This window comes from Platichthys flesus, chromosome 16, assembly GCF_949316205.1.
Source record: "Platichthys flesus chromosome 16, fPlaFle2.1, whole genome shotgun sequence".
Taxonomy (NCBI): Eukaryota; Metazoa; Chordata; class Actinopteri; order Pleuronectiformes; family Pleuronectidae; genus Platichthys; species Platichthys flesus.
Window position 1 is genome coordinate 3,579,080 of NC_084960.1, and position 27,283 is coordinate 3,606,362.

Genomic DNA, 27,283 nt, shown 5'->3' on the forward strand with positions numbered 1-27,283 from the left:
AGGGGGATGGATAATCTCCTCATCATGCAGCGAGAGGGGACGTGTCCAAACCAATATGTTGTCCAACAAATACCATGTCTGCTCCAGATCTGACTGTTGACATGACATCTGGGCTTGTTAGGGGGGGGGCACAGAAAGATCCAGTCAATGTAATGTAGATTCACATATTGTCAGGTTGCAAGCCCATTAAGTTTCACACATAATTCATGAATGCATTCAACGAATACCATAAGAAAATGATAAATTATACCAAAATTGCAAACACAATAAAATGTTGATGTAATGTGATATGTGATACAAATGTTAGGATAAGATGGAAGCCACTTTTCATCATCTCTCTGCTTAGATGTGACAAATAACCTCCATTGCATTTTCGTTTTCCATTCACTTATGTCATATTTTTTGTGTGTATATGTACTTCTTAAGATATATTTGTGAGGACCACCTACGACGTGAGGACATTTGGGGAAAGTGAGGACATTTTGACTGGACCCCACTTTCTGATGGTCTGTTTCAGGGTTACCACTTTGTTTTGGGGTTAGAATTGGGTTCAGGTATTTAGTTTTGATGGGTAAGGCTGGGGGAAGACGTATTTTCATTTCAAAACATGAGGAACATGAGAGGGAACAAACCAAATCATTGATGTCCCCGCAAACAGCAATGATATCGAAAACACTAAATACAAAAAAAAGAAGCAGCAAATCATCACAAGGAAATAAACACAATAAAACAACAGAATCTCAAACTGATGAGTATTAATAAAGATGAGTTTGGTTATTCAAGTATTATTGCAAATGAAAAGAGTCTTTATGGCAATGAATGTCCTCACTATAGACCTACAAACATGTGTGTGTGTGTGTGTGTATGATCAAAGCAGGATGAAAGCCATGCAGGGCACACGTCTAAATTAAGAAAATGTTTGAGCCGGGGGTTAAAATATGCAGGCGGTTGTTTGTGTGCGTGTGTGTGTGTGTGTGTGTGTGTGTGTGTGTGTGTCACAGGATAAAAGAGTTCACAAACCACAGGATTTCGAGCTCATGGGCCTGAGGCAGCAGAAAGAAAGGCTCCCTGCAGCCTCATCATTTCCTCATCCTTATTCTTTTGGTGTGGGGGTGACATGTTTGTTTTTTGCAGGTCCAGCAGGTTATTTCCAGCCCCGTGCTCCTGTGGGAGTCGTAGGAGGGAGCTGTCGACATAAATCATCCCTCAGTGGAGACATGTTGTGCAGGAGCTGACCCAACAACTGAGAACTGCAACTCACATCGAACTCTCGCGATGCTTGGGTGAAGTCTCGTTCCATCTCTCCGGACTGGAACAAAAAAAAACGGGCTGTGATCACATCTCCGATTCACACTCAGCTGACGCGGCGCTGGAGGAACGAGGTGAGAAGCTCCGGCTGTTTATTCCTCTTTATTATTATCACCATCACTATTTCTCATTGTGGGAAATTACGCACATGATTCTGCAGCGTGCTTCCGCGCGGAGCTCCGGACTCTGACACATTCAGATGCCGACGGCGCATGAAGCCAAACACCGTTCCCTTGTTTTTTCCTCTTTGTCTCCGCTTTAACGTTCCCGGTGCCGGAGCCGGAGCCCCGGTCCGCCGGCGGCAGGAACAGCTCGTACCCCGCGGGTCCATGCGCTCTCTGCCCGCGCGTCAAAGGCGACATTGTGTCCGCTCTGGCATCCGCCGGCGGCTGCAGCGGACAGGACGGTGCGATGAGTGTCCCGCTGCTTCGTGGCGCTGGTGCCTCACACACACGCACACACACATACTAATCAACAATATATGCATCGATTGAACAATAACACGAGCGCACGAGGAGATGATCTGACAAAAAATATTTAGGTCAACACAGAAAGGTGCGTAAAAACTAAACACACCAACGTTCATCCCAAAATATTGATTCAATACAGTCTCATTACTTTTTAATCTTTATAGGATCTTTTGTGTCATTCCACATGTATGCAGCTTATAGTGATATATTTTACTTTATCTATACAGCTCAGTTACAAGGTGCTTATAAGTGAAAGTTAAAAAGACATATCACAGATAGAGATGAAAAAGAGTAAAAAAAGATGAATAAAACAAATTCAATAAAATTGTTAAAATAGACATTAAAATGGTAAATGGTCTGTATGTATATAGAGCTTTTCTAGTTTTGATGAACATTGAACCATTCATACAGTGCCTCCATGTGCAGCTTGCAGAATGAGGAAGACTGGGATCAAACGCCGACTTTCTGGTTAGAGGACAACCACTCTACCCCCTCAGCCACAGCTGCCCCCCAGAGATCAGAACCAGGAGAAAGCCCACATGTAACAACGTGTGTTTAAACATTTGAAAGGGGGGATCAGGAGTCAGACCTCAGGGAGAGGGGGCGCCCTGACAGAAACGGCCCCCTCACCTCTGGTCCTCAGCTGGGACTGAATAGTCAGTGGGGCCTTCACGGGAGTACTGTACTTGATTAGAGCAGTTGAGTCGCTGTACTAAGTCCATATTCCACCATTAACAGAGGTCAGGACTTAATATTTGCTGTCCCCGACTCGTTTGATATGATGCACATCAGTGGGAGGCCGTTAATCCGTTGGTGTGTAGAGAGGAGGAGGAGGACGGGGGAGGAGGAGGAGGAGGAGGAGGAGGAGTGGAGAGAGGAATGATGATTTTCCATGTCAATGGTCCTCTCTTAGCTGCAGGAAAGAGGGAATAATATGAGGACTGTTGCACCAGAACTCCACATTTAGACGTGAACCGGAATGGAGACACCCTTCGACTTTCAAACTCAACAGGAGGGAGATGTCCTCTGGAGATAACGTGTAATTAAGAAACATGAACGGATGAGATATGCTGCAGGTAGAACACACTCTGTGTTTGTCCTCTGCTGCTTCAGGCTGCTCTCCACGGGGTAATGGGCTATTTTGTCGGACTGCATGAGCACAGCGAGCTTCGGCTGTGCACACAGAACGTGTCTTAGTAAGGGCTATAAAATATTTGCTCCTGGCCTCAACGGTCGCTAACATAGGGGCTTTCATACACGCTCGGGGATATAAGTGTTCCAACGCTGTACAGTGGTGGTGGAAATTGCATAAAGTTGGTTCAAGAGTTTTGTAAAGGGGTCAATCATTCTGCAGAAAGGAAAAAAGGAAGAAGCAAACTGCTCCCTGTGAATTCAGTTTGGAGGCATCATGCCGTTTGCAATGTGTAAATTTCCATTACACCACAACCCATAGGAAGTCGGGTACGTGTGGCACAGCAGGACACTTGTGTCAGTGCAAAACGTATGACTTCACATCGTGCAGGGCCTCGGAGCCTTCAGATATTTGACAAGCACTCGTGAGTTTACTTGCTTGGAGTGGGAGGCAGGTCGGCTCAGAGAGAGGTGAGGGAGAAGTTCAGTGTGTGCCTCGTCAGAAACTCCAGCTCCACAAACAGTCTCGCTCGCTTCGCTCCAGTTCTCCAGCTCCTTTTAGCAACAGGAAAGTTCTCTGCCCGATTCTTTTTGTGTCTTCCATCTGTCTAAATAAGCAGGGATATAAAGAGGTAAGAGATTCAGCTGCACTGGGATCCCGACCTCGTTCTGTCCATTTTAGTTAACTTGGTTTGTTCTCTACACCGCTGAATTCCTTGTGTTCGTCTGGTGTCTATATCAGCGCCACGAAATCTGATTCCAGAGACGTGAGTGGAAAAATGGAATAAATAACCGTTGTCTCTCTTTGTGTGTGTGTGTGTGTGTGTGTCTCTGTTGTGTATGTCTGTGTCTGTGTGTGTGTGTGTGTGTGTGTGTGTGTGTGCAGGGCGCTGCAGCCATGGAGCAGAGGTGAGTGTGAGTCCACTCCTGCCGTGCACCAGCATCATGAGAAGCCCGATCCCACCGCACGCTCTGCCACAGCGGCTGTTTGTTTATCGCCGTGGTGAGAGGCAGCTTCTGGACCGTGACTCTGTTGCCATGGTGACCCCATAAAGAAAAACAAAAATAATCCAGGTGACTATTTTCAAGCATCAGTCGCCATGGGAACGTCCAGGATGTTCCGCATCTTCGTGGTCCTGGGCTCGGCCTTCATGGTCCTCCTCATCATCATCTACTGGGACGACGTGGGGGCGTCTCATCTGTACCTGCACACCCCCGTGTCCCCGGGCCCCAGGATCCCCCACCCCCCTCCTCCCAAGACGCGGCCCCCGACGTCCCGAGCGCCGTCCTTCCTCAACGACATCGACGCCTTCGTCAACCAGTTCCTGGAGCCGGGGACCGGTGAGCCCACGGACCCCGCCCCCGTCGACACAGGCAACCAATCGGAGAAGGCGGAAGAGCGATACGTACCGAGACGAGAGGGGAAGATTCACCTGACGCCGGTGGCAGCGGAGCTCCGGGAGAGACAGGTTCATATCTGACATTATTATTATTATTATTATTATTATTATTATTATTATTATAACTGATATTATTAATGTATATGTAATTGAAGGAACATCACAGGTAACTGATCAAATGAATAATCAGAGTGTTCCAATTTTAGCTGGTTCCAAAAGTGGAAATATCAGTTTTTAAACCAGCCAATGGGAGAACAGTGAGCTCAGATGCAGAACATATCTGAATCTTGATTGGTTCAAAGCAGCAACTCCTTTCTCTCTCTGTCTTTCTTTTTTTTTTTAAATCTGCCAATAACCTTCAGATGACTTCCGTTGCTAATTATAAAGTTGTGTGTGTCTGTGTGTTTCAGGAGCATCGGCGGAAGTTGTTGCAGGAGATGTGCGCTAACGACAGCATCGTGTTCCCCGGCAAAAACCGCTCGTTTGACGACATCCCCAACAAGGAGCTGGATCACCTCATCGTGGACGACAGGCACGGCATCATCTACTGCTACGTCCCCAAGGTACGTGTCCCTGCTCTGTGTCCCTGCTCTGTGTCCCTGCTCTGTGTCCCTGCTCTGTGTGAACGCATTAGATCAAGTAAGAGCTGAAGCACTTGGCTGTGGTTTGTCACACAGTGAAGCTCAGACTTACACAAACGCTGCTGAGCTGTTGTTTCTGCCCGTTTCTCTCCTGCTGGTTTTCACCTGCACACGTGCTCCCTCCCGCTCTCAGGTGGCGTGCAGCAACTGGAAGCGGATCATGATCATCCTCAGTGAGAGCCTGCTGAGAGACGGAGTCCCCCAGAGAGACCCTCTGGCCATCCCCCGGGACCTGGTGCACAACAGCAGCATGCACTTCACCTTCAACAAGTTCTGGAAGCGCTATGGGAAGTTCGCAAGACACCTCATGAAGGTCTGTTAAAGTATTTTACTTTAAATTCACTAGATCCAGATTTATATTTCAATCCCCTAAATATGTCCGATTTTTCTGCATCAAGATCCAAGAATTATTTTCTGAGAAAAACCATCAAACGTGTTGAAAATCTGTTTGAAAACTTAAAAATCCAGATCCATGTCTTCAGATTTTATAGTCTGGTGGTTAAACACAAGTTGTCATCACTGAGGTCCTTGATTGTGTCATTAGTAGCTTCCTACATTATTTTCTGTTTCCTTCACCATCTCTTTAAATTGTCCATTATTCTTAATGTGTAATAATAATATTTCTGTGTTCATTGTTGAAGGTGAAGCTGAAGAAGTACACAAAGTTCCTCTTTGTGCGGGATCCCTTCGTGCGCCTCATCTCCGCCTACCGGAATAAATTTGAGCTGCGCAACGAGGACTTTTATCGCCGCTTCGCGCAGGTCATGCTCCGCCGCTACGCCAACCAGCCGACACCGCCTGCCACTGTGGATGAGGCGTTCTCAGTGGGCCTCCACCCGTCCTTCTCCCACTTCATCCAGTACCTCCTTGACCCTCAGACCGAGAAGGAGATGCCCTTTAATGAGCACTGGCGGCAGGTGTACCGGCTTTGCCACCCGTGCCAGATTCAGTATGACTTTGTTGGCCACTTGGAGTCGGCAGAGGAGGACGCTGAGCACCTACTCCGCCAGCTGCGCGTGGACAACGTGGTGGAGTTCCCCACCTCCCACAGGAACCTCACAGCCAGCAGCTGGGAGGGCGACTGGTTCAACGCGGTGCCTCTGGAGGCGCGGAGAGAACTCTACAAGCTGTACGAACCCGACTTCAGGCTCTTTGGCTACGAGAGACCAGACTCGCTCCTCAATGAGTGACTCCGGTTTCTACTCCAACGTGTTTTTTATGTGATGAAGTGAGTGACACCTCTGATCTCCAGTCTTGTCTGTTGTACACTGAATGTCCACATCATTAGGGACACCCACTTCTCTAAGAAAAGCACAGTAATGAAGTGAAGCCTGGTTACAGCCATCATCCATCATTCTTTACCTTTTTGAAATCACAAAGATAAAGAGAAGCACACAGGTTCGAGTGCAAGCAGCAGGTGTCCCTAACATTATGCACATTTATGTCCTTAACTCAGAACTCCGCACCGAGCGTGTTGCACGCTCAACGTTGATGTCATACCGCGCCTGCGATTCGCGGCTTTGTAGCAGAACGTGGCAGAGACCTCGCCGAAGTGATGTCACCGAGCGTCACGTCATCGAAACCCTTTTGGTTTGCGACGTCACTGCAGACGCGATGGTTTTGTCACTAGATTGGTTTTATTATGTAGTTGAACTAGAGCGTAAGTCGTCAGCTAATTTATTTCACGTCGTGCAAGGGAATGTTTATATTGAGCATGAGAGGGATTTTAATGTTAAATACTATTGAATGCTGTCGGCATCAGAAACAGGTGGAAATGTTTCATACCTCATTCACAGATTGAAAAGATGTTCACGCCTCCACCTCAAAACACGAAGCCTCCTGCTTTTTCAGCCCAAGGCTCATTAGCATGAAGAAACCCATGGAATCATGTGTGTGACCGGGATCATTTCTGACAGTATTTCCGCCGCTTGCTTCCTGTGGCACATTCCGGGCAGGTTGTAACGCCGCTGCCTCGGCATGGAGAAGCACAGCAGCTCCGGCGAACACTGGACTGAGAAGCTGGATTTGTCTCAGCTTGTCTTTGAGACGTAAAGCTGGAGTTTCCACATTCTTTTGATTTCCTCTCAGCTGTTCATCCACAGACCATTTTTTCCTAAAGGGAACGTTTGTCTTTCATTGCATGTTGTTGTCGTCGTCTTTGTGTTTTCATGCACAAACTGCAGTTGTTAACGCTGATCTTTACCAGAGACCCCTGGAGACTGCAGCCCCTCCACACCCTGACTATGATCAATGTTTGTAAGGGCAGCATTTTAAAGACGCAGTGTTTTGTAGCAAGGAGATGAACTAATTACACAAAACAGACAGAGTTATTGAGCAGGTACAATGCTAAGCTAATGCGTTGTTGTGAGCATACGTCACCCTCCACAGGTCGGGGTTTGTGTTCAGTATTTTAAATCCGATTGTAAAGTCGGTGCAAGTTGAGGCTAACGTCAGTGTTAATGTCTGAGTATTTAAAGGTTTAAAGTAATTACAGTATTTTTCACCCTATGTTTATGAACGTGGGCGTGTCAATGCATTGTACTTACAAAAACATTTGGAACTACTCCAGTAGATTGTCTCAGGGGCTACAATGTTATCTTATGGGGCAACTGCGACAGTCTGAAATAGGCTCAATCCGCCAATATGTTAAAAACTCAACAAGAAATCTTAGATCACTCTACAGCAAGGACATTCGTATTCTGTAGCCACAGGGTCACAGCATCCACAGGAGCACCACCAGTTTCCAGAGCTTTGCAACCCTTCCTTCTCAACTATATCGGAAGAACATTAAGCAATGTTCCCGACTCTTGCAACAAGCTAAGAGAAGTGAAAGTGAGACTTCCCGTTGAGCAAGACATCTACAAATTTGCCAAACTCTTAGCAAAGACCTAGAATAACAAATTAGATTCTTTTATAGCTGGAAAAAAAATCACTTTTAGTCGACATTTTGAGGAACTGTCGCAGTTGCCCCATAAGATTACATTTTAGCCACAGAACGGACAGGACCAATGCATTTACACACACACATTTATAAACATAGGGCCCTAGGTTGAAAACTCAAGTAAAGGTTTGCTCATGGTTGGAGTCGGGTTAAATCCCATCACGATAAGGACAAGGACCGGATCATATGATTCATATGAAGAGATGGATGAGAAGAAAGTGCCTTTGGTTGCATACGTTTACACAGCAAAAAAAGTATTTTTGTAGAAGGACTTAATTTTTACACGATACAGTGGGAAGCTGTATGAGGTCCATTTAAAGTACTGGGCCTTGTTTATGACGTGTGATTATAGGAAGTAGCGGAGACCTTCAGCCGATTTGCCTGAATCCTCTTTTCAGTGGTCGTGTCCGGTGGATTGTGTAATTTACGACACTCTTGTGGTGTGTACTTCACCGGATGTCCTGGCCATAGTTTGTGCCATGTTGTTCTGCAAGTCACTGAGATGTCCCATGTTCGCGCGGTGTCGTCTCACTGCCTTTCGGTTTACTTCTTTTCTATGAGTGTGAGATGTTGTGTCAGAGGGGAATTCAATCAAACCTTATTAAACGTCAGTGTCTGTTTTCCCCTAGAAGCATAACAAAATAGGAAAACACACCTTTTTATCCCGCACTCACCTTACCAGTGTTTGGATCGCCAAGTTAATTGTATTTTCATATCACTTTTGTATTTTTGTTATGTTCTTTTATTGTATTTTCTTATGTGACTGTCAATATGTTTTTCTCTGCTGTGCAAACGACAAGACTATAAAATGGAATGATTTTGTAAGTCAAACCCCCCCCCCCCCGCTGTTTATTTATTAACAGAATAAAACCTATGAATACATTGTGCTTTTGTAACGAGGGAATCAATCATCAAGGGCTTTTTGTTCAGCTCAGAGTTTGATGGCCACAACATTACAGCTCTGAACAGATGAAATGTTTGTTGAAGCTGCAGAACCAAACCCTGTCCTACATTTTGACCTCATTCCACATCCTAACATCAAATAGTGGCACACAGCGATGTCTGTTTTTGTAAAACACGCATTGTTCCTCCTCCCGTTCACGGGAAAATGCAAATTCAAAGTTTCATCTGTATCATGATGCCATTCATCGCCTGGTCTACATACTACAGAAATAAAAGGTGGTGGGGCATGAAGGAGGATTTATCAGTCTCTTTGTCTCAAATGAATGTAAGAAATTATATATTCTCAGCTTTATAATACTGGCACTAAATGAATATTGACCTGCTTACATAAGCATATTATCACGTGTGCTCAGAGAAGAATTCATCATGTTGTCTCGACAGCTTGAAGCAGAACAGTCACATTGTGTGGTGAGGAGTGACAGGAAGTCCAGTAGGAGGGGGGGAGGAAAAAATTTCAGATAACAACACAATCAGTGGAGCACACAGAAGTGTCAACAGGAAATACCAACTGCTTTTTCTTTAAAGACGAGGAGACTCATGAAGGATTGATCTTGAACAGGATCATAAACATGGCTGCTGCTCATAAACTGAAGGTCTGTCTAAGACAATCCACGTAGTAATTATCGGCTGCACACTTGGTATGTTGATTGTAAATCGCCCGAAAAATTGCATAAATTGTTTAAACCTGAGTTCAAGCCAAACTCATGAACAGTCATTAATCAAATTCCGTTTAATTTTATGAAAAATATTGACCATAAAATCATTGCAGACAAACCAGGTAGGATGACACTTTTTTTTAAACTACAGCATCTGTTTGAAACTGAGTCGAACCCTTAATCTTTAAAATAAAAGCACAGCATTAATTTAGTTGCTGCCTTGCCCTATATAGAGCTGAATTGCAGAGGTTTTATTTTGAAAGGTTCGTGATCAAAAAGATTGGAGTAATTCATTGAAACTTATATAAAAGCAAAAGAACAGTAATAAAGCAAATTCAGTTTAATCTTATGAAAAACATTGGCTATAAAATCTTCATTACACACAAACCAGGTAGGATGAGCACACTTTCTTAAAACTACATTCTGAAGTAGCTTAAGAAAACAATCCATTTCAAGGCAGGTTCCCTCTAGCACTTTGTGGTGTCCATTGTGGTGATGAGTGTATTAAGTTGACTTCACATTTTGTCAAAGAGATTTCGCTGGAGCACGCTGGACGTCGTCTTCTTCTCCAAAAGGCAAAGGTTCTTCTTCCTCAGCTCGTCTTCTCTCTCGCTCATCAGTCCTCCACACTCCCTTTGATGAGGTATCCACTGAAGGTGATGTAGACGTCCACGTCGTCGCTGTAGACGGCGTTCTCCCTCTCCCTCTTGTACATCCGGACCCACACCTCGTCGCCCAGCTCCAGCTCCAGCAGCAGACTCTGGCTCTGCATGATGGAGCGGTCGCTGGGCTGGGCGTACACGATGGCCTGCTCTTTGTCGTTCCGCATGATGTGGACGTACGTCTCCTTGAAGTTCCACGTGTGGATGTTCACGTTGAAGAAGTAGATCCCTGGGACGTGGCAGAGGAACTTGCCCTCGAACATGTTGAAGTGGCCGTCGAGGTTGACGAAGACCGTGTCGAACACCAGGGCCTGGTACGACTCCAGGCTGTGCAGGGATTTGCGACGGCCTACGGAGAAGGCAGAGTGCTGGACTTTACAGGCGTCTCCTGGAAGACCTGCCTGGCCCTTAGTGCCTTCTGAGCCTGTGGGCCCCCTGGAGCCTGGGGGGCCTTCGGGTCCAGCTTTACCTGGTGTTCCTCTGTCGCCTCGTTCTCCTCTGTCACCTACACAGAGTGATGGTGGTCAGACTTCTTCATAATACAAGAGAGTAAAAGATTATATTGCTCACAAGAGACAGAATGACAATAGAAAAGAGGCTGATAACACATTATTTCATATCTTCATTAATTCGAGGTTCTATATATTAGATTTTATTTGTGTTTTCATTTTACTCATAGTTATTAAGAATAAGGTTCATGGTTAAACTGTAAAATATCAAGTATCAATGACAATCATCTGTCATGAGTGTCTGATAACATCTTGGGAGCTGTTGAACAGTTTTAAAGAAAATCTATATATGTATATATTTGAGCCGATAGGAACAAATATATAGTAATATATATAGTTTTGTCAAAAGCAAACAAAAATCCACATTGTCTGGGCTCTAGTCAACATAAGAGGGAGTGGACCTCATCATCTCTGGAGTCTCACACCCTGGATGACTTCATGTCCAGAAAAGGAGCTGAGCCCTTTTTGTTTGCTTCATTTGCACATTTTACTAAATTCCACCTAATGTCCCTGTGAGAGTGACAGAATTATGTCAGATTTTCATTCATTTTTATAAAGTAAGTTTCATGTGTTGGAAAATTGAAACCATGACATTTCTCAAGATCTGCTTTTTGTTTTTTCACCACATGAGTAAGTCCAGTTTCCGGTTTGATTCCCTTTGATCTACCTTTGAGGATGGTCATGTTGATGTAGGTGCGGACCTCTGGCACATGATTGAACCCAGCTGTGGCGGGCTGCTCTCCGCTGCCCTCTGCTGGCTCCAGGTCATCACAGCAGTGCCTGCAGAGGACAGGGGGAGACCTCGGGGGAGGCACCAGGTCCGCCAGGGAGGAGAGGGAGAGAAAGAGGAGAACTCCCAGCATGACTGTGTCTACAGAGGAAATCATCACAGGTTTGTGAGCATTTCTACTGGTGGAGCGTGTTGGATCAGTCCAGGTTACTGGAAACTAGAAGGCAGGGTGGTCCACAGCGTTTAAAAGCCAGTAGTATTAGTATTAGTCCACATAAATAAAAAATGATCTTATTTAAGGTTGCAAGCTGCAGCATCAACGAAGACATATTCAATTTATAAACCACAATCCAAATGTCAGAGGCTCAGCAGCTGCTTAGAGACTCAGATCGTTTGTTTTCTAGATGTCGTTCCCAGAGCAGTGGAAAAGAGGAGGAGGAGGAATCTTCCACCCGGAGCCAGAGAAAAAATTTGTTACCCAAAGAAGAAGCAGGAGCCTGGAATTGTGGCAAAAAAATGTAAGGGAAAATTCCACATATTTCTTTATGATTTGCTGATGTGTTAAATGTGGAATAAACTCTAGGATATTTCTCTCTGTACAGACAGTTCACAGAGTTGTGACTGACGCTGATGAACTTCTCATCCAAATCCCAAAAGGCTTAGAAAGTGACATAATAATAGTCGATAAGAATCATAAATCACCTGAGAAACGACCCAGCAGACATCCCATAATTTAACAATAATTACATCCGGAAGCTCAACTCCTCACAACCATGAATTTAACCCAGAGAAAGTCGGCAGAGTAACTTTTTTTCCCGCCCAGGCTGAGAATGTTTGGGTGGAAACGTTCTGAAACTTCTGCCAGACTCCGGTGATTAGACGTGTGTGTGCGGCTGTGTTAACATACATGTAGAGCAGCTGGATCCAGCTGCATCCTGCACACATGACTGGGTTTACATGTGCTCATTAAGAGACCTCACACACACAGACACACATCTATCAGAGGTTAACTAACCTCATTATGGTTATGATTATGTTTAGCTCCAGTAGATTTTCTTTGTATTGCAATTCCATTAAATAAATCAGTCATTTCACAGATTGTGTTTGTTTGCTGCACAACAACAAACAGCAGATTATGTTTGTTTGATTTGAAATATTTGAGAAAATTTAAACAACTACAAAGATGCACAGCATAGCTCCAAAGAGACACAACTTGGCTACAAAGAGACAGCGGAGCTACAAAGAGACATAACAACTATATAAACAAAACAACTACAAAGAGACATGTATGATGAGAGGTGAATTTTTCACGGCGCTCTAGATTACATACAAAGTCAATGCAAAGACACAATTAGATGCTAGAATCACAACAATGAGCAGAAACAAACTCTCCTCATAGAAACAACGTGTAGAAGAACTGGTGAAATTTCTCAGCAGCTCTGCAGCTGCTAAGTTCACATTCAATGTAAATACACAGTTTTTTTTAATTAGTGAAGGGGAAACCTGCTGCTCGTGTTAATGCTCTGAAGAGATCTGCAGAGTGAACCACAGACGCTCAGTCAGTGGGTTTGAGACGGCTCCTGAGCGAAGATCTTACATAACTGTTCAAGTGGAAAAACCCTGTTTGGACTGGAGGCTTGTACATTAAAGGTATACGATCCTGAATGTTCATATACATGTATGAACTCTGCTGTCTCGGGGCATCTGAATGCATGCTGGTGTTTGTTCACTTTAATATACATATGTAGAGATATACCTTTTTTATAGTATATCCCATAAGCACAAGTTAATACAAGCAGGGGAAAATGCAGCAATGGAAGCTCTGGAGTGTGCATGCAGCAGATCATGCATTAGACTCTACAGGAGTATTTCTACAGCATATTAATGGTTCACAGAGCACAACAGACTCTAATGAAGGTCAAACCCAACACTCCCATTCAGAGCTCATGCAACCATCACATCATATCTGAATGAATCTCACCTCGTTCACGTCTGTGCAGCCGCTGAGGAGACGAAGGACGGAGGAGAGAAGTCCCAGAGTCAGCAGCCCTCCTCCTCCTCCTCCTCCCTGTGTCTCTGTGTCAGAGGGTTCCCACAGATCCCTCCAGTGGACACAGTCCCATGGAGACTCAGCCAACAAGTGTCTGTCCATTGATTTGACAGTCAAACCCTGAGGGGGGGGGGGGGACACTTTTTGTCTGTGTAACACCGCTCCTGAAGATACAGAAATCTGCGGCTACAGCGGGAAAAGGTAGAAAATATGTTGTTTCTGAATATTTTGTTTGGGGGACCTCCCCAGAGGTCATGGAATGTCCTGGTCTGCATTTCCTCTGTGCTGAATTCCTCCATGCCCCCCTGCATGTGCTGCAGCTGCAGGACGAGAGACAGAAAGGGAGGGGGGGGGGAGAGAGAGAGAGAGAGAGAGTTGGCCAAAGTAAAAGATGCAGGAGAGCAATGTGAATTATTCCTCTGTGTGTTCTCAGATCTGTATCAGTCCTTTAATGCTTAGTTCTGAGAGGAAGGTGTAAAACTCGAAGGCAAATAAGAAAACACAACAAAAAAATCCCAGAAACACGACAGCAGATAAGAAAACGATGACAAATGAGAAAACTTCACGACAACTTTAAATCAAAACACACAACAGCGAACAAGAAACATTTATGATAAGGCAAAAAAACACGACAGCAGATGAGACAACACAATAACAAATCTTCGTCTGCACATAGAACCCTGAGAGAACCAGAGGGGGTTGAAGCAGGATTCGTGGAACAGATGTTGGACATTATGGTCTTCAGGTCCTGAGGGTCCAGGTTTCATAGATTGTTTTGCTGCTGCATCACGAGAACATTCCTCTGTGGTTTTTCTTCTGCTCGATGTAAACGATTATGCATCTGAAGCCACCTGATGCCAGCTCACAGTCAGAAGGAGTCAGACTCTCATCATGGTTCTGTCCTCTCCAGTCCAAACAGTGTCGGCTCTTCTTTCTGCAGTCCAACACCACAAGTCTCATTCATCTCCGAAATCCAGCAGCTGCTTCATCTCACAAACATCATCTCCATGACTGGAAACTCTATTTTCTTTATTCTCAAAACCAAACCTGCATTTTCATCTCCAAACATATTGTTAGTGGCAGTGGTTAGTATAATTACGGGGGAATTCAGATTTGGACGACAGCAAAGTCCAAACCTTAAAGTGTTCTTGTGGCAGAACAAAGAGGATGGACAGCTGCCACACGAGGATCTGAAATAGCTTCTTATTTTTTTCCAGTGCTAACAAGAGTATGAGCACAACCATGTGGTTCTAAATCCCTCTCTGCAGGCAGACATGTCGGGGTGTTCAGTTACCATGTGTTTCATCTACAGTAGCAGATCAGTTTCAGACGATGGATTTGTTCCGAGGCCAATTTCCAATCAGGAGCTGAAGGGATTTTTGAATGACTGGAAAACAGTAGCTGGGTGTTTTGTCTTGTTTGTTTTCCACTGGTCAAAATTCCCCAATAACACCCACTATGCATTTGACTTTTGTCTGAATGGGAATGGATTGAATCAGCATTCTCTTACTGGTCAAATGACGACAGAGGACCCAGGTTTCACACAGTGTTTACCCGTGGTTTAAAAAAAGTGGTATATCCATTTTGATTCTATTTATTTCATTTAATATCTTTAGATGAAACAACTGGATACTTAACGCATGTTGTCTGGTACAGTGACACGTGATGTGATGTGCGAAGCTGTTGTGAAATGGAAAGAAGACACTGATGAAGAGCTTGTTCTCTGTGAGGTGAACGGATGTCACTGGTTGAGTTAAATGTCAAACCACACTCTAATACACACACTCACACACACACACACAGACACACACTCACACAAATATACCTCCAGGCCCACCTGACAGGACATGTAAACACTTGAAACAACACACACACACACACACACACACACACACATGGGGGCGTTTCACACACTCTCTGTCACACCAGCTCATGTGCCCACCTCGCAGCCCTCGCTCCACGCTGACACAGGAAGTGATGGGTGACCCATTTCTACCAGAGCTTTTATTTTGTTTGGTCTCTATACAGATGTCAACGAGTGCAACGGAAACACACCCAGCACGTGTAGAGCAGCAGCATCAGTCTCTCAGCTCGCCTCCTCTGAGCTGAAACTGCACATGACTCTCAAACTAGAATACACACATCGCATGTTTAATGATCACAAAAGGATTCTCCTGGAATCTGTCAGATGGATTTATTGCTGAATGTGGTCTGTAGTTCTTTGATGGTGAGATAGCCTCGTTTGCAAGGCTCGGCAGACATTGAGGACGACCTGCACACGGGGCCAGCCACAGGCCAGGCCGCGAAGTTACTGTACTCCTCCTCCTCATCCTCCTCTTCCTCCTTCTCCTCCTCATCCTCCACTTGGCTATCAGAGCATATCTGATTGAGACCGGGGAGGTGAAGAGGGGACAGGGCAGAGGAGGGAAGGCACAGCCAGGAAGGAGGATGCAGAGGGAGGATAAGAGGAGGTGAGCTCGGGGGATCATCTGAGACCTCGTCCCCTTCTGCAGCCGTGCTCGTCCCGTCCGACTTGTCCTCCTCGTCTTCCTGTCCGATGCCGAAGCCCGAGTCCGGGCTCTGCGGCTCCCTCTTCAGATGCTCGTAGGCCGAGGAGGAGGTGAGGGAGGGGCAGAGGGCGAGGTGAAGCCGGCTCTCGTTGTGCAGGTTGTGGAAATCGTCCTGGTAGGTGAAGTAGATGGGGTTGGGGTCAGACCGAGCTACGCTGCTGGAGGTGCTGGACATGAAGTAGCCCATGTTGGAGAAGCAGGAGGAGGAGGAGGAGTCATCTACACTTTTGCTGGTGTCAGAGCCGACAGAGGGGAAGCCCCTGATGTGGAGCAGAGCGATGGTGGAGCTGGAGGAAGGAGAGGCGGGGGGGACAGAATCCCTGCCGTCACACACCTCCACCGGGGAGATGTGATCGCCTGGCTGAGCCATGAAGAACGATTCAGAAGCCGACAGAGGATTCAGCCATTTCTGAGGAATAAGAAACGATTTAGAAAACACACGACAGTTTGTTCTGATTACGTGTGTGTGTCTGTGTGTGTGTGTGTGTGTGCGTCAGTGTTGCTTGGAATTGAAGCAACAAACCACAACAAAAAGCATGTTTTTTTTCTGTGGTTTAAAAGAGAATTTCTCTAATCTGTGACTGACTGCGGCTGCCACTCTCTGCTATTATAAATAGATTTGGTGAAAACACCTGCAGTTACTGAAGCACGATTTTGAGATGTAGAGATAGCTTTATTTTTACCTTGAGATTTCCTCCTTGGACAGAGTGGACGCTGTGGAAGTAGTTGGAAGGGTTCGGCACCGGCTTCACTTTGAGACGCCTGCAGCAGCTTGAAGAGAACAAATTATATAGGAAACACCAGAGCACATAAAAAGATGTACGACATGACGGTTCCCCAAAACATCTGGATCGCCCCCTGGTGGCTGACTGCAGTGCAGGTCATATAGCACGCCTCTTCCATGTTATTGGACGGCTCAAACTAAAAAGTCGATACGCACTTTTTTACCTAACCAAAGATGGTTTCTGTCATTTTATTCGTTTGTTTATTTGATATTCTAAATGAGCCAGAGTTAGCACCATAAGCTAATTTCCATCTGTCGACCCTAACAAATGTTTACTCATCTTTTATAATTGCAAATATCAATGGATGCAGTGCAGCGCCGTTATCCGAGACATCGTGGTTTAATTCTTGAACAGTGGGATGAAACACGCTCCATCTTTAAATAGTCAGTGATGCAAACACAAACCAACGCACAGTTTACTCACCCCTTGTGCACACAACTCAAGTAAAAGACCAGAACTACAACAAGGAAACCCACGGGCAGCATCACGGCCCACATGATCAGCTGCCAATCTGAAACAGAGCGGTGACATTCCACTGAGATAAACGCAGGCCACAGCCCCACATGTGTGTCTTCCTGCACAGGATTTGGGAACTGCTCTCTTCTGCTGGTGTGGAGCGTGGGAGTCTCATGCTGTTACCTTGCTCGTGTGTTATGGTCCAGGATGTTGTGGGACTCCAGTTGCTCCAATGGCCACTGTGCTCGCCGCCGGGACTGACTCTCACTCGGACCTGGTAGTGGCCCTCTGGCTGCCGACCAGGTATTTTTAACTGCCGCTCTTGTGTGGACAAATGACTGGCCTCCTGTTAACACAACAAAATTTGGCACTGTTTGTGTGATTTAACACCCATTTTTATTTTGAACGACTTACGTGTGAAACCAAGCGAAACCTTTTCACAGATATGAGCCAGATATTCTTCATAAACATGCAACATTGAGGGTGGAATGGAAAAGTTACAGGTATGAAAACATGCTTTGAATATTTATCACTTTTAAAATGAATAATAAAACCATGTCAAACCTCAAAGGGAGTGAACCAGCAAATTGAATATAAATGTATCCTAGTGATGTTTTTTCCCTAGTGTGTTTTATTGTTTTCTTAACACTAGAATGGTTCCTTTCTATTTAAATACTTTATATCTACATCAGGAGCAGGTTCTCTCTGCATCAGCCCACACTGGACTAACTAAACCACTGAAGATTACCAATGGTTCTCTTCCATGTTTGGAATGGGAGGATGAAGTGTTTTTGTGCTTTCACTTTTGAGGACAATTTCCCAAAGAGGAAGGGATTCAATAAACATTGCTGTTATGATGGAGATCAGCTCCAATGACTTGTGTGAATGTGTGTGTCCTGATGGTGAAATCAAAACAATCAAAGTACATATGCTGGTCACTTGTCAACATATCTCGAATCCAAATTGCACAAAATAAGACAATCGGTTCAAGATGTGCATTCCACGTACAGATGGAAAGACATTTGTGGAATTAGCAGGTAGACGCTCATATAGCATGTCACAAATTAGTGTTGTATTGTTATTGTTATCGTTGATATTCTCTCACCTTCCACATCTGCTGTTTCAGTTTTATCTGAACCTGGAAGTTAAAGGCGATGAAGAAGCTTGAGAGAGGACTGCCTGGACTCCATGATATGAAGGTCTCTTTAGCAGTGCTGTTGACGGCAGGAACACCTGGAGGATTCATTTTAACTGTACGTGCGCACATACACACACACACACACACACACACACACACACACGCAGAGAAATACCAGTTGAACAATCTACTTTTCCAAAGTTTCAGGATCAACTCAAAGGTTTAAAAAATGTTTACTGAAGAAGTAAAAGCCACTCACTGTGTTTGTGCGGCTCAAACTTTGTGAGGTTCTCCAACGACTTGCCGTCACACTCCAAGTTGATATTGTTGAATTCAAAACGGTTGAAATCCTAAAGGCATCCATAAAAAAAGACGGAAATAGCATGTGAAGGTCAGTAAGGGGTTTCTGTATGGGGCGTAGAGCTGGAGCTTGGCGAAGGTCCAAGGCTTCGCTCCCTAGACACCACAGATATGAAACTGCGTGAGCAGGAAATACTGACTGTTTAGGAACTAGTAGATTAAAAGATCTGTGGGGGTTTAAATTGTGACTAGTGAAAAGTCATCAGTTGTTGTATTAATGAATTTGGATTTTCTCCACGGCCAAGCTTCAATAGATATTCTGTATGAGACACTGAATGGCTCCTGAACTCTTTCTTCACTGATGAGCAGCAGATTCTCCACAACAATGTGGGTCTGTTCTATTTGTCAGGGCCGTCTCTTCCTGATAACACTTTTCTCATGAAGGCTGAAGAAAGAATAACTATGGAACACTTTAGAGATCCTAAAGGGAAAGATATGAACGTGCCTCATGAATAACACATATCGGGGACTTACTTGATTTTCGAAGGCAAACATACAGCCTGGAGGAGACGATTCGTGAGCTTCCAGTTTGCAGCTCTGACTAATTATACGTAAAAACAACAGAAAATGACCAATGAATCCTTCAGATTTGAGACAGTTGTGATGTTACCAAGTTTTCTTCTTCTCATGGAAGCACCTGAGCAAATACACGTTACACTGGCAGAGTTAAATAATGTATCTGTAGCGTCTTACATAATTATTCTGGAGCCTCGTTGTTGGTTCTCAAAGAACCAGACTTTCCTTGTACCGTGGATCCAGCAGTCGACACCAGGAGCCACCGGAGAGCCGCTCCACGTGCAGCTGACGTTTCGGACGAAGTCGTTCACGCAGGAGAGTCCTTGAGCTTCAGAGAAACAGCAACAGACACAACAACAGACAGGAAGAGAGAAGTTTGATGCGTGGACTTTTAGATGGACACACAATGAAATGGGTTTTCCAATAAGTTAATATTCAAACTGTAAAAACCTTCTTACTTGGTGACTCTTTGTGGGAGTGGGCTGCGCCGGCTGAAAACAGGACTATGAGGGGCCACAGCACCTCCATGATGACAATATGACTGTAAACAGAGATCATCAACCTTTTATGCACATCACAAACAAGTGTTGACACATTAGACTATATTAAGAGGCAAATGCTGAAAAAATGGAAGTGGACATTATAAAGAAGAAATGTGATAAAACTCTTCTGAGGAACTAGATTATTGTTATTAAAACTTTTCTCTGACTCAAAGTGACAGTTGTGAAAACTCGGGGGGGGGGGGGGGGGGGGGGCTGATAACTTCCTCTCCTGTTTCTGCATGTATTCTGAAAGTTGATTTATTGAAACCGAATAAGCAACCGTCATCTGCATAGAGTCGTAGTTTTGCTCAGAGAAAACAGAACTAGATCCTCACCGAGCACTATACTCATTTTAAGATGACAGTTGTGAAACTCGGCGGAACAACACGGGCACCTGTGCCGGAGCCAGGGCCGGCCCTAGCACATTTGGCGCTCTAGGCAAGCTTCACTCCTGGCATCAAAGTATTGGTTGGAGATGTATGTTATGGGTCCCAAAATTGATACCACAGCAACAAAGTATATCTGTAGAATACAGCAGGAATGCAGCAGCAGTAACGAAACGGAGCCTTCAGTTCCACATCCAGACTGCATCTTATTCAAATTAAACACAATTTCAAGTACAAACATTTCTTTGAGTGTAACTGCATTTTAAAGTGCATAAAACATACATTCAATTATTATGGTGTCTCTTTTCTCCAAACATCTTAATATACATCATCACTCGTAAAGAAATATAAACATTTATAATATAGACCTATTGAACATTAGCTTATAACTGGTCTTTTTAAGGCACAATAACAATACATGAATTACAGAGTCTGTGTGTGTCGGAGCTGAACTACACACTGTAAAGTAAACAATATACTATCGCGACGCGCCTGCAAGACGACGTGCAGGTAAAATAAACACCTGTACAGGCGAATGTAGTCCCGCCCACCTAGTGCGGGAGTGTCTCCCCTCACTGGGGTTTCTAAGTTTCTAAGTTTCACCAGTCTAACTCTAAGTAGACAACCAAACATCAAAACAACATCAACACGTCTCAATGACACCCGTGGTGATCAAGCGAAGCTTTTGGAGCTAACGTAGGAGACTCTCACCCACTACTAACCTGTAGAGTACAGGATGAATGCAGCAGCAGTAACGACACGGAGCATTCACTTCCTCATCTAGACGACACCTGACAGTGCAGGGTTCAACTGGTCCAGTGCCAAACGTTCCACCTGAGTGCTGCTGTCATTCACTGATTTCTCTAATGAAACTACTTAAATTACTGTTAAAGTAGTTAAATACAATATTTTACCATACCACATATAGAAGGGGGCGCAAAAAACTCTGCCTAGCAAAAAAAAAATATATTTTATTTTATTTTTTGCTCGGCGCAGTTTTTGGCGCCCCCCTCTGACTGGCGCCCTAGGCAACCGCCTATGTCGCCTGTAGGAAAGACCGGCCCTGGCCGGTGCTCTATTAACTGTTTGTCACAGTAAGAGCTTCCTGTCAGCCATACTGGTAATATGTGATGTATTCTTCTATGGCTGATTATAAACTATCTGCTAATGAAACCGTGAAGAACAGAAGCAGAACGGACATATACAATCCTCATGAAGACACATGAGCCGAAGAAGAGAAACTATCATCTTCATATTCTGTCTCCAGTTTGAGTCATCAATCGTCGCTGTTTTTTTTTTCTGCCAACATCTGAACTAAGTGGGACTTTGCGAAAGTTGCATCAGTGCAAATGATGATTCATGATTTTAAAATAATTCCACCAGCCGAATGGGAAATCGTCATATTACACCTGCAACGGCTAAAAGGTGTGAAAACATACAAGTTATACGTGCATTCAACTTTCAAATACATGAAAATATCGACTGGAGTTCACATCATTCATGAATTGTTATTATTGAACAAGAAAAGGAGAATCTACCTCATTGGTCTTGGTCAGTAGAGGCAGCAGGGCGTCCCAGACAGGGGACCCATTGTCCTCGTCCCCGCTTGACCGATGCCTTGGGCGATTTTCAATTCTTCTGTTTCTGTATCTCCCCCTTTTCTTTCTTTCTTTCTGTCCCCTCTTCTGCTACTGGCACATTTCTCTCTCTCTCTCTCTGACACTTATCCCTCCGTCTCCTCATTCTCGCTCTGCTCTCTTCTTTTAAGTGCCCAGCAACATTTTTTTCACTTTAACCACAGCGGGTGTCTGGGGCTTACAGGAAGCTGTGTATTGAAGCTGTGTGTTGAGAGCTGAGAGCGCGCGTGCGCGCGCGCGCGAGAGAGAGAGAGATAGAGAGAGGTGGTGGTGGTGGTGGGGGGGGCAAGGTGTGTATGCACCTGAACTTTATCAAAATCTTTCATCACAATGGACAAAATTCCACACAAGAAAGTATGTTATTCATTAATAAAACTCCACTGATAAGGCTTCAGGTATAATCTGCACCTTTTTTAATGGAATGAGCTGAAATGTGATTCCCTATTTTAAACTGTTTGATTTGAATCTCTGGTGTTTTTCTGGATTCTTGGACGTGTTTTAATTCCTTGTTGTGTCGTGTGTATCTGCAGATTGTACCGCAGAGCCCCATCCTCCTGCTCAGCACCAGCAGCAGCTCGACCTGGACCCCATCATGGCTTTAGACGTAATGATGGTACTGAAAACAAGAAATACAAAGCAGAAACACCACATCCTGTTTCAATCAGAATGTAAAGTGGGTTGTATAAAGAAGAAACCTGCACCTTGTCCTGTGAAGGGAAGTTTATGCCAATAAAACTCAGCTGAAAGTGAAGATTCAGAGGAGACAAGAGGCAAAAGCTGGCTGACTTACAACCGTGGGGGTTATTTAAGATGCACACACACTCACAAACACACGCAAGGCAAAAGTTGTACGGCAGAAAACCACTGCTGTTACAGCCACAACCACTGCGAACACACGTAAAGTCTTTGTGCATCTATAGAGGAAAGAGAGTCAGGAGGTAAAGCAGCAGTCGCGTCTTCACGCAAAGGTCAATAAAAACTGTCCTAACCACAGATTTCCTGTAATTGTCAGTTTGCTTATTTTGTCCATCACCGTTCATCGATGAAGCTCATGTTTAGGACAGGGCGATACAGAGGAAGGGACATATTTAGGATGAAGGGTATTTATTTGTCTTTGTGCAATAGGGAGGACAGTCCCTTTTGGCAGCCATGACACAGACAATACAATCTTATGGGGCAATTGCGACAGTCCATGAAAAGTCAAATAAAAGTCTTTTACAGGTGAAAAAATAACATTTAATGGTCATTTCCTGCAGTTCAATCTCCCATTAGTTCACATTAGAGCCAATGAAACCCCGGGTTTAAGAACACACGGCCCAGATTGAATCATTTTGGAATTCCCCCATAAAGTGTGGTGGAAAACACAACCTAGGTTTGCTCCTATTTATCATCCTTCTCAGTGATAATAGCCATTCACTCAGTAACTCCTGGTTCAACGCTATCGTGCTCGGTAAAAAACAAACACACCATTGTCAAGTGGAGTAATTATGGGGGAGAGGGCTAAATAATAAAGGAGAACCCAGAACCCTCACACACTTTACTGATCCAGCTCTCCACTTATGATGTGTCCTTATAGAATCATGCATTCTGTCTGGAAATTTGAAATCGAAACTGAAATGCCAGAGAAAGTCTGTATGGAAAAAAAGAGCCATGTTGCAGATGATGCATAAGGGTGTGTGTGTGTGTGTGTGGGGGGGGTGGGGTGGGGGGGGGTGGGGGGGGTGGGGGGTGGGGGCTTATGCTCTAGTACCTAAAGGTGTTTATCTCAGTCTCAAAGTTCAAGTAAAGGCTGTTGTGCAACAGTAAACCACAATGCATTCACGCATACAACAACCGGTTGCAACACAACATACATGTGAACTCAGCTGTCAGTTTGCCTGCATGGTTTGGGTGCCTGGGTAGCTTCAGGCCTGCAGTAAGGCCAGAACACCCCCCCCGCCACCCCCGTAGTTCCTGCAGCGAGCGAGGCGTCAGCATCAGCCAGCGGCGGAGAGAGAGAGAGAGAGACAGGTTGGTGTGTGTGCAGAGGTTGTACAGGAGGAAGAAGACCGTGCATCGCTTGTTCAAAGGTCAGAGTCCGCCATGTCGGAGGCAGGAGGACGAGCACAGAGATGTTTACAAGAAGAGTCTCCATCAGCAGACCACAAAGAGGTGTGGGGGGGGGGGGGGGGGGGGTTAGGGTTAGTGGTGTGGAGGTGAGAAAAATAATAAAAAAAATGAGGACAAAGGATTCTCACCTTTTACAACCTTAAGCTCAATAACAACAAATAAAACCTTCATTCAACTCTGGAGGTTTATTCTTTTAAAAAGAATTAAGAGAAGGTGAAACTACAGCAGCTCTCACAGTTCACCGACTCAACGGAGGAAGAAACTGACCTGACCACATTGATCTAAACATTATGAATGTTAGATGCATAAATACATGAAAAAATAAATACGGTTATAAAAAAAAAAAATCTATCACTGTATTTATTTTGTCCGCTGCATCTTTCAACTCCATCGTTTACATTTATTGTGCTTTTAATTAATTTGATCTATTCTATTTATTATCTTGGTTCTTAATAACTTGTCTGTCAATCCAGGACATATTAATTTCAATTGAGATTACTTACAAGTGCATCGTACTTTCTTTCATTTAAATTCCACCTGCAGTAATGGAGCCTATTCTCCTTGTTGCCATATTCTCTTATTTCTATCTTTACTTTATTAAGCACAGTTGGTCATTCACTTATCTTTTTTCCAACCTTGAAAAGTTTGACAACTTCTATAAATTCAGTGCATTATTATAATTTGTATAAGCACAATTGAATTTGCAAGAAAATAACTTAGCCATAAATGGTATAGTATTGAAAAAGCAAAACTACACTGCATAGATCTTTTGTGAGTCCTGATTTACTACATTTTTATACCGTGCCTTTAAGCAAGGCACTCTAACAGAGGGTTATACAGTGAAACATAACTTATTAACAATATAACATCGTGGCGCGAAACCTTTAAACTTCCGATACTTATCATCGTTGCTACAGACTCCTCATGTAGGTCTGACCTGAGAGGAGAAACAGCAGCTAGTGACAAAAAGCAAGTTTCAGTGGTTTGTGTTGAAACCACCTCCATTCTGCTGCATTTACACATCACACACAGCCTCAAGTAACCCTTCAGCTGCCACCAGCTTCCTCGGTGCAGCTCCTGTACTTCTAGATCCAGAAGGGACACTGGGATTCATGCTAACACTCATCCCTCTTTCATTCTCAGCGCAGAAAAACCACATCTCTCTGAGTTTAATGAAAACAACATTCGAAATTTACTTTTCATATTTGTCTATTTATATCCATGCACACACATTAGTAGACGCTCTCCTTGTTTTGAAGCACACACACACACACACACCATGATGCCACTGACCCTCTGTAGCAGCTAAATGATTATAGCACATAGTCTATAGTCATAATCATCCTTTATGGTTAAGCAGCGGCTGAACAACGTGTACGGTAGCAGGTCACACTTTGTTTTTTTGCATTTCCAGAGTAACTGATGTGAATCATCAGGGTGTAGTGTGTGTTGTGGTCTCGGGGTAGGAAGTAGGACCTAATTTTGCGGTGCCCCTTTTTTCCATTTCCGTCAGTATCTTGCTGAGCCTCTGGTTCATGATGTTTCTCTCTGTCCACTGGACTGCAGATGAGCCACCGCAGCGCACAGCAGAAAAACACGTCTTTAAAAAAACAACAACAACATCAGAACAAACCGAGGGGGATTAAATAGATTAAAGATACACTCACCCATTTCATCTGTCCTGTGTCCGTACCAGAGACGGGGGTCGGGGGGCCAGGCAGTCAAAGGGGGGCTGATGTACCAGTCCTGGCTGAGGGATCTCCATTTGACAGGAGCACCTAGAGGAGGAGGGTTCAGCAGGTTGAAGGAAAGATGGGATAAGAGACTAATGAGACACTGAGGCTGAGTTGAGGCTCAGTAATTCTCTAATATATGCATTTTAACATCCTCATATTGAATAAGTTCACATCCAGATGTTTAAGCATGTATAGGTTTCCAAAAATATTTCATAAAATAGAAATATATAGGCATGTATATACTTGTTTACCTCCTCTGTCTAAAGTCAATAACCATAATGAAGAAAAAAACTGTAACAAGGCATGCTTGTCTCACAGCAGGTCAGATCAGAGCCGGGACAGGAGACGGGACTGTGCATCGTCCGAGTCGCTCTGTGTCAAGTCCACGTCCCTGATCTGGTCCGTCCAGATGTTCAGGACTCGAGACTCAATAAGGATTGGAGGACTGCAGACGAGGACTATTTCTTTATACTTTTATCATTTGGCTATTGACCACTATAGTAGTAAGGTCCCATTGCGTCACAGAAGCACCTCTTATAAGTTCAGGGCTCACATGTTAATAGGCTGTAATATTGTTTATAAAAACATGTTTCCAGGTAGAGCAGCAGCAGCTTAGAAGCAGGGAGAGTAAACAGAGGCTGGACACTTATGCACAGACCTGGAAATACGTTGGAGCTTTGATAGCTGTGTAGCCTGGAGGAGGCAGATCCAGGATCTGCATAGTGAGGCAGTGAGAGAGGTGGCACCACGGGGCTTTCTACTGCCCTCATCTGCAGCACAGCGGAGTTCAGATGAAATCATAACTAACAAAAGAACTGTTATGATCCAACCTAAAACACAAAGAAAGAGAAGAAAAAAAATTCTCACCTGAGCCTTCACCAATTGTTTGTGTTTTTGACCCACTGAGGTCATAGCGAGAGAAACCACAGGGGGGGCAAAGCCGAACAAAAGGTGTTAAAGGTGTTAGATTTCTTAAGAATGTCGTGCAAGACACACAAGAGCACGGAATCGGGTTTCGACTTCGGACAGAGAGAAGAGAGAGAGAGAGAGAAAAAAGAAGAAAAATTGAGAAAGGATAAGAAATAAAAAAAAAATTGACATTTGAAAAAACTTGTGCAATATGTTGGTCACAGAAAAAACATGTTTTTCAGCGCCGTCTCAATGTCAGGGAAGCGTTTTAAGAGCAGCAGAGACTGAAATGTCAAAGTTTGAACTGATGTGATCGGAGACTTCGGAATACAGAGAATACATGCAATGCAACTACAAATGTTAACGAGTTACTGCAGTAGATCAAATAAAAAAGCAATTTTTAAAAAGCCGTAGTTTTGCTGATGGACAGAGGGAGGCTGTTAGGGTTAGGGTTAGGGTTAACCCTGCTGTGGAGCCCGAACAGTGATGTTCTACCTCCCTCTGGCTCTAGTGCTGCTCTGGTTAGCGAGCGCAGCAGTCGGTGAGAAGAACTAAGTGTAGAGACAGTGAAGCAACCGAGCGGAGGTCAGAGGGATTTATGAATTAGTTGATTTATGTATCGTCTCTGTAAAAATGGTAAGAAAAAGATAGTAATGACTTGACCCTCTGGTAAGTGTA

General features: G+C 44.3%; 3 protein-coding genes across 6 annotated transcripts; 1 reads left to right on the forward strand and 2 right to left on the reverse strand.

Annotated features, from left to right (window-relative positions):
• The first annotated feature begins 1,313 nt into the window (after positions 1-1,313).
• LOC133970744 (carbohydrate sulfotransferase 12-like) lies at positions 1,314-9,085 on the forward strand. Its single transcript, XM_062407787.1, has 5 exons — positions 1,314-1,382; positions 3,796-4,378; positions 4,720-4,872; positions 5,084-5,263; positions 5,592-9,085. Exons 2-5 carry the CDS (start codon positions 4,010-4,012, stop codon positions 6,138-6,140), a joined length of 1,251 nt encoding a protein of 416 aa, XP_062263771.1. The 5' UTR covers positions 1,314-1,382; positions 3,796-4,009; the 3' UTR covers positions 6,141-9,085.
• Positions 9,086-9,835: 750 nt separating this feature from the next.
• On the reverse strand, positions 9,836-13,514 carry c1qtnf6a (C1q and TNF related 6a). 2 transcript variants are annotated; one of them, XM_062407825.1, is made up of 3 exons: positions 13,393-13,514; positions 11,349-11,552; positions 9,836-10,677 (listed from the first exon to the last, which is right to left on the reverse strand). In XM_062407825.1, exons 2-3 carry the CDS (start codon positions 11,542-11,544, stop codon positions 10,127-10,129), a joined length of 747 nt encoding a protein of 248 aa, XP_062263809.1. In that variant the 5' UTR covers positions 11,545-11,552; positions 13,393-13,514; the 3' UTR covers positions 9,836-10,126. The 2 variants fall into 2 exon arrangements, with proteins under 2 accessions (XP_062263809.1, XP_062263808.1); XM_062407824.1 differs by lacking the exon at positions 13,393-13,514 and having other exon boundaries at positions 11,349-12,054.
• Positions 13,515-15,446: 1,932 nt separating this feature from the next.
• il2rb (interleukin 2 receptor, beta) lies at positions 15,447-22,002 on the reverse strand. Of its 3 annotated transcripts, none has more exons than XM_062407751.1 (10): positions 21,753-22,002; positions 19,745-19,827; positions 19,464-19,614; positions 19,245-19,311; positions 18,670-18,760; positions 18,378-18,523; positions 17,456-17,618; positions 17,240-17,327; positions 16,715-16,793; positions 15,447-16,440 (listed from the first exon to the last, which is right to left on the reverse strand). In XM_062407751.1, the coding sequence occupies exons 1-10, from the start codon at positions 21,755-21,757 to the stop codon at positions 15,646-15,648; spliced, it is 1,668 nt and encodes a 555-aa protein (XP_062263735.1). In that variant the 5' UTR covers positions 21,758-22,002; the 3' UTR covers positions 15,447-15,645. The 3 variants fall into 3 exon arrangements, with proteins under 3 accessions (XP_062263735.1, XP_062263734.1, XP_062263736.1); XM_062407750.1 differs by having other exon boundaries at positions 16,715-16,802; positions 21,753-22,001; XM_062407752.1 differs by lacking the exon at positions 21,753-22,002 and adding an exon at positions 20,937-21,091 and having other exon boundaries at positions 16,715-16,802.
• Between the last annotated feature and the right edge of the window lie 5,281 nt (positions 22,003-27,283).